The 7,500-nt window shown below is 41.2% G+C and overlaps 1 protein-coding gene across 1 annotated transcript in view; it reads left to right on the top strand.

Moving 5' to 3' along the window:
* LOC126982028 (uncharacterized) overlaps nt 1-7,500 on the top strand; it is a 140,277-nt gene that overhangs the window by 113,332 nt on the left and 19,445 nt on the right. Inside the window, exons 7-9 of the mRNA XM_050833747.1 lie at nt 179-273; nt 3,440-3,569; nt 5,887-6,029. Coding sequence (XP_050689704.1) covers nt 179-273; nt 3,440-3,569; nt 5,887-6,029 — 368 coding nt within the window. The remainder of the gene's footprint in view (nt 1-178; nt 274-3,439; nt 3,570-5,886; nt 6,030-7,500) is intronic.

Raw genomic sequence — 7,500 nt, 5'->3', positions numbered from 1 at the left:
TAAACGCGGCTGGCTGTGTCCCTAGAGTTTATGCAGCCTGCCATATGTGTGTCTGTATGTGTGTGTGTGTGTGTGTGTGTGTGTGTGTGTGTGTGTGTGTGTGTGTGTGTGTGTGTCAAGAAATGTGTGGGAATACGGTCCTGTCTGCATATTCTCAAGCTCTTCCTTCCCTCCGCAGGCTCCTCCGAGGTGGTCAGTCTGGCCTGGATGCTGGAAGGCGAGACAGTAGACGCCACCTGGGCCGCGGCGGGGAAAGGCATGGCCATCAACCAGGTAAGGAACAGGTGCCTATGACTGTTTTAGGAGTGTGATCGTCATTTGTTTATATTCCTTTCACCTTCTATCACTCCCTTAACCCCCCTAACTAACCCCTTTCTCCCTTTTCTCCCCATACAGAAACGAAGATGTATTACAATTGACTTCTGATATGCCTGTTTTAGGAGTGTGATCGTCATTTGTTTATATTCCATCCACCTTATCTCACTCCCTTAACCCCCCTAACTAACCCCTTTCTCCCTTCTCTCCCCATACAGAAACGAAGATGTATTGCAGCTGAGTTCTGGTATGCCTGTTTTAGAAGCGTGATCGTCATTTGTTTATATTCCTTCCACCGTCTATCACTCCCTTAACCGCCCTAACTAACCCCTTTCTCCCTTCTCTCCCCATACAGAAACGAAGATGTATTGCAGTCGACTTCTGGTATGCCTGTTTTAGAAGCGTGATCGTCATTTTTTTTATGTTCCTTTCACTTTCTCTCACACCTTTAACCCCTTCTAACTAACCCCTTTCTCCCTTCTCTCCCCATACAGAAACGAAGATGTATTGCGGTTGAGTTCTGGTATGACTGTTTTAGAAGCGTGATCGTCATTTGTTTATATTCCTTTCACCTTATCTCACTCCCTTTCACTTCTTAACCCCCCTTCCCCCTTCTCCCCCCATAGAAGCGAAAGATGTATCGAAAGCGTGATCGTCATTTGTTTATATTCCTTCCACTTTCTCTCACCCCTTTAACGCCTTCTAACTAACCCCTTTCTCCCTTCTTGATGGGGCTTGGTGGTCGGTCCCAGCCCTTTATGGCGCAGGCAAGTGTTTATAGTGGCACCATCTTGCTTGGCTCATGAGGGAGAATTTAGAGAGTTGATAGGTGGTCTTCAGGACAGCATGTGGGTGACTGAAAAACCCCAGGTGTGACGGCGGGCGGACAGGTGAGTAAACAAGTGTGTGTGTAGATGTGTGAAGGTGTACAGCAAATCAACAGGTGCCGAGTAAGACAGGTGCGCAAAAAAGGTGTTCATTCCAATTAAAAGAAACTAAACAAATATTAATCCAATCTTAGTCTTAAGCCACTTGGAGGTGACTGAAAAATCCCAGATGCGGACACGTGAGTAAACAGGTGTGTATGTAGGTGTGAAGGTGTACAGCAAATCAACAGGTGCCGAGTAAGACAGGTGTGCGTAAAAAGGTGTTCATTCCAATTAAAAGAAACTAAATAAAAAGTAATCCAATCTCCTCGTCCGGGAAGCGACACACGCCTCGCCGCGCGCCGATCGGAAACTTTTCAATCCGACGCGAAACTTGGCGATGAAATTAATTACATTCTTTCTTCCCTTCGTTAAATCCCAAAAATGACAAACGATTATACGAGGTTTTTTTTTCTTTTCTTCTTTTCTTTCTTCTTCCTCTTAGTTTGCTTTTCCTTAATTACGTGTTCGCTTCTTTCTTTTCTTCCTTCCTTTAAACCTCAAATGACACACGTGATTATATATGTTTTTTCCTTTCTTCCATTCCTTGTTTGGTTTTCATTTTCTCTTCGCTTTCTTTTTTTATCTCATTGCAAATCATGGTAACGTTTTTTTCCTTCGTTTCCATTAGTCATTTTTCTTTATAGGGCGCTATCTGTCTATCTATCTGTCTATCTATCTATCTCTGGCTATCTCTGTCTATCTATCTACTCTGTCTGTCTATCTGACTATCTATTTATCTCTGTCTATCTATCTTTGTCTATCTATCTATCTGTCTATCTATCAATATGTGTCTATCTATCCATCTGTCTATCTATCTTTCTCTGTATCTATTTATCTGTCTATCAACTTATCTCTATCTATCAATCTGTCTATCTATCAATCTGTCAATCTATCTATTTATCTGTCTATCTATCTGTCTATCTATCTGTCTATCTATCAATATGTGTCTATCTATCCATCTGTCTATCTATCTATCTCTGTATCTATTTATCTATCAACTTATCTCTATCTATCAATCTCTGTCTATCTATCAATCTGTCAGTCTATCTGTTTATCTCTGTTTATCTACCTATCTCTGTCTATCTATCTGTTTGTCTATCTATCTATATATCGCCATACTTATCTATATATTACTCTCTCTCTCTCTTTTTCCCCATCTCATCACTTTCCTCTAACTTTCTTTTCGTTCCAATTTGCCTTTAGATCTTCCACTTCTCTCACTACTAAACTTTCCTCTCCTCTTCCTCTCACGCTGGTGCATGTTCTAAGTTCATTAATTACTCTGAATCTGATATACCTTATTTCATTTATTTCATGCAGAATATATATGTTTTCCGTCTTTTGGGGGATGCGAGGAACCATAAACGAAGATGTATTGCATTTGAGTTCTGGTATGATTGTTTTAGGAGCGTGATCGTCATTTGTTTTTATTCCTTCCACCTTCTCTCAACCCCTTGAACCCCCCTAACTAACCCCTTTCTCCCTTCTCCCCCCATACAGAAACGAAGATGTATTGCATTTGAGTTCTGGTATGATTGTTTTAGAAGCGTGATCGTCATTTGTTTATATTCCCTTAACCTTCTCTCAACCCCTTTAACCCCCCTAACTAACCCCTTTCTCCCTTCTCTCCCCATACAGAAACGAAGGTGTATTGCATTTGGGTTCTGGTATGACTGTTTTAGAAGCGTGATCGTCATTTGTTTATATTCCTTCCACCTTCTCTCAACCCCTTTAACCCCCCTAACTAACCCCTTTCTCCCTTCTCTCCCCATACAGAAACGAAGATGAATTGCATTTGGGTTCAGGTATGATTGTTTTAGAAGCGTGATCGTCATTTGTTTATATTCCCTTAACATTCTATCACTCCCTTAACCCCCGTAACTGACCCCTTTCTCCCTTCTCTTCCCATACAGAAACGAAGGTGTATTGCATTTGAGTTCTGGTATGACTGTTTTAGAAGCGTGATCGTCATTTGTTTATATTCCTTCCACCTTTTCTCAACCCCTTGAACCCCCCTAACTAACCCCTTTCTCCCTTCTCTCCCCATACAGAAACGAAGGTGTATTGCATTTGGGTTCTGGTATGAGTGTTGTTGGAGCGTGATCGTCATTTGTTTATATTCCTTCCACCGTCTATCACTCCCTTAACCGCCCTAACTAACCCCTTCTCCCTCTCCTCTTTCTTCCCCCACACAGGTAACACTAAGCGGACTAAGAGATGAGCATCGTAACGCGCACCTCACATGCAGACTGGTGGCACGTGACCCCGAGCACGGACACGTCAGGGAGAACATAACAGACTCCTCCATCATCATCACTATGTATTGTAAGTGTGTCTGTGTGTGTGTGTCTGTGAAGGGTTGGGGTGGGGGAGGGAGAGGAAGAGGGAAGGGAAAGGAAATAAAGGAAGGGAAAACGTCAGAAAAGGAAGGAAGGAAGGATGGAAGGAGAGAAGGAATAAGGCAAATGATTAGGTAAGAAGGTAGGTAGGTAGCGAGGTAAGTAGATAAAGGGAAATGTAAGTTAATAGATAGATAGACAAATTATTACATAGAGAAATAGAGAGAGAGAGAAAGGGGAAAAAGAAGAGAAATGAGTGAAAACAGAAAAAGGAAAATATAAATAAATGAAAAAGAAGGAATAAGAAGAGAAAGACGGAAAGGAATGAGAGAAAAAGACAGAGAGAGAGAGAGAGAGAGAGAGAGAGAGAGAGAGAGAGAGAGAGAGAGAGAGAGAGAGAGAGAGAAAGAAACACAAACAGGAACATAGAAAGAAAGAAAGAAAGAAAGAAAGAAAGAAAGAGATAGAGAAGTATTCAATAAACAGACAAACTAAAACCAATTCCGGACAACTTACCAATAACTTTATCATTTTTATCTCTATCTCTTCAAGTTTTCGCCAATACCCCGTTTTCTTCGACTAAAGAAACAGGAAACTAAGACTAATTTTGAAGAACTGAGAGAGAGAGATAACTTTTCCTCCAGTGAGTTTGAGTGAGGTTGCGTCAGTGTTAAGGAGGAGGAGGAGGAGGAGGAGGAGGAGACGTTGCGGTCGTGTTAAGGAAGAAAAGGAGGAGAAGAAGGAAGAAGTTTGAAGGAGAAGAAGAAGAAGAAGAAGAAGAAGAAGAAGAAGAAGAAGAAGAAAAATGATAATGATGATGATGATAAGCAAGAAAAAAATAATAAAGAAAATACGAAAAAGTAGAAGAAAATGAAGAAAGAAGAAAAAGAAGAGGAGTAAGAAGGAGAAGAAGAAAAGAAGAAAGAACGAAGACAAAAAACAAAAAAAATAATCAAGAACAGGAGAGAGAAAGGAAAAGGAAGGAGAAAAAAAAAAGGAAAATTTGGAAAGAAAAATAGAGAAAGAAAAACACCAAAAAATATATATAAAAATACCACAAAAAATATCAAAACAACCCAAGACAAATATTTTCCTTTAAATCTTCACTAGAAAAAAAAAAGAAAAAATGAAAAAATAAGGAAAAAAGTTGTATAGAGAAAACTACATTACCTTCACACTTTCCTTTCCTCAGGTGACTTAACAACCTAATTAGAGAAAGTGAAAGTGAGGTAAACAAACAAACAAACAAACAAATAAACAAAAGAGGAGCAAATATCAGCATACCTTGATTTTCTTCTTCTTCTTCTTCTTCTTCTTCTTCTTCTTCTTTCTATCTATCTTATTCCTCATTTTCTCACCTGTGAAAGAAAGAGAAATAGACAAATGATTAAGAATGATGATGAGAGAGAGAGAGAGAGAGAGAGAGAGAGACTCCATTGGTTGTGTATACAATGAACTCTGAAACACACACACACACACACACACACACACACACACACACACACACGCACACACACACACACACACGAGTCACTTTGCTGATGACTCAAGTTCTTACCGTGTGTGTGTGTGTGGGTGTGTGTGTGTGTGTGTGTGTGAGAGAGAGAGAGAGAGAGTGTGTGTGTCTCTCTCTCTCTCTCTCTCTCTCTCTCTCTCTCTCTCTCTCTCTCTCTCTCTCTCTCTCTCTCTCTCTCCTCCTCCTCCTCCTCCTCCTCCTCCTCTTCCTCCTCCTCCTCACGTTTCTAATCTTCTTCCTCTTTTTATCCATTAAGATTCTTCACTGATATGTCTTTTCTTCTTTCCTTCTTCCTTCCTTCCTTCCTTCCTTCCTTCGATTCGTCTCAATTCCTCCTCCTCCTCCTCCTCCTCCTCCATTATCTCATTAAACTTTTCTTCCTCCTAATTATTTCCTTCCCTCCCACTTTCCTTCTCTTCTATTTCCCATTTTCTTTTAATTTTCTTATTTATTTTACTTTCTCTCCTCATTCCTTCCTTCCTTCCTTCCTTCAATAGTTTCTCTTCTCTTCTTAATCTTCCTCCTCCCTTCCAGAAATTCCCTTCCACTTCTTGAAATCCTCCTCCTCCTCCTCCTCCTCCTCCTCCTCCTCCTCCTCCTCCTCCTCCTTTTCCTCCTTCTCTTCCTTTCCTTTCCTCTCTCTTCTATCTCCTCTTTTCTATCGCTTTTTCTTCCTTCATTTCCTTCTTTCTTTTTCTTTCCATCTTTTCTTTGTTTCTTTCCTTCCTTCCTCCATCCCTCTCTCCCTCCTCCCTCCTTCTCTTCCTCACTTCTCTCTCTCTTCCAGACGTCCCGGAGGCTACACTGTTGGTGGAGGGAGGAAGGAGGAGCGGAGGAGGAGGGAGAGAAGTAGTGGAGGGAAGAAGTGTTAGTTTCCTCTGCTCAGTTCGCGCCGACCCACCTGCTTACAACATCACCTGGCTGCTAAACGTGAGTGCTAATTAGATGTTGGACAGGTGTGTGTGTGACAGGTGTGTTAATTAGTCTAGTAGTTAATATTCAAGGTGTTTAATTAGTTGTGTGATTATTACCTAACTTATTTATCACCTGGTTGTTTATAGTGAAGGGGAGGGGGCGGTGGCTGAGTGGTTAGCGTGACAGCGGGCAGGACTCGAACCCAGGCTCTAATGAACGCGGCACCGGCACGCTAGTCACTCAGCCACCAGACCCCCATACCTGTGTCGCGGTGATCAAAGTGTGGCTAGTTAATCAAGGTATTTTATTAGTTACAAAAGTAATTACCAAGATTTATTATTACCTGTGTGCTTAATTAAGTGGACAGGTGTGTGTGTGTCTGTGTGTGTGTGTGTGTGTGTGTGTGTGTGTGTGTGTGTGTAGATAAGACAGGTGTGTATAGTTAATTAATTTTCTCCTCAGGTGTGTCAAGGTGTTTTATGAGGTAAGAAAATTAATGATACCTGATACTGTAATACCTGTGTGCTCTCTCTCTCTCTCTCTCTCTCTCTCTCTCTCTCTCTCTCTCTCTCTCTCTCTCTCTCTCTCTCTCTCTCTCTCTCTCTCTCTCTCTCTCTCTCTCTCTCTCTCTCTCTCTAATCTGGCGACGGTAACTTTTTCTCTGTGATATCTAACTTACTTACACACACACACACACACACACACACACACACACACACACACACACACACACACACACACACACACACACACATACACACACACACACACAAGGTTACACAGACGAGATTTTCTTCCTTCCTTCCTTCCCTTCTTTCTTTTACTTCTTTCTTTCCTTCTTTCTTTCTTCCTTTCTTTCTTTCTTCCTTCCTTTCTTTCTTTCTTTCTTTCTTTTTCTTTCTTCCTTCCTTCCTTCCTTCCTTCCTGCCTGCCTGTCTGTCTTTCTTTCTTTCTTTCTTTCTTTCTTTCTTTCTTTCTTTCTTTCTTCCTTCCTTCCTTCAGATATTTATATAAATCTGCGGAAAAAGAAATATGGAGGAGGAGGAAGAGGAGGAGGCAATGGAGGAGAAGGAAAGAAGAGGAGGAGGAGAAGGAGGAGGAGGCGGAAAATTAGAAAAAGGAGGAGGAGGAAAAACAGATGGAGAAAGATGGAGAGAAAGAAGATCAAGAATAAAAAGGAAGGGAAGAATAAGGGAAAGATATAGAAAGAGAAGGAGGAGGAGGAGGTTGAGGAGAAAGAAAAAATAAGAGGAAGGATAAAGAGGAAAGCGAAATATGAGGTTAAGTGAAGAGGAGGAGGAGGAGAAGGAGGAGGAGGAGGAATATTACAGAAAGGAGGAGGAAAAGCAGATGAAGAAAGAGATAAGATATAGAATGAATAAAGAAGAAATGGAGGAATAAGGAAGAAAGAAAAGGAGATAGGGAGAGAGAAAGATAAAGAAGAAGAGTTTGAGAAGAGAGGAGAGATGAGAAGAGAGAGGAATAG

This window comes from Eriocheir sinensis, chromosome 50 (assembly GCF_024679095.1).
Source record: "Eriocheir sinensis breed Jianghai 21 chromosome 50, ASM2467909v1, whole genome shotgun sequence".
Taxonomy (NCBI): Eukaryota; Metazoa; Arthropoda; class Malacostraca; order Decapoda; family Varunidae; genus Eriocheir; species Eriocheir sinensis.
The sequence above is the reverse complement of the archived record's forward strand: the minus strand, read 5'-3'. Positions and strand labels throughout refer to the sequence as shown.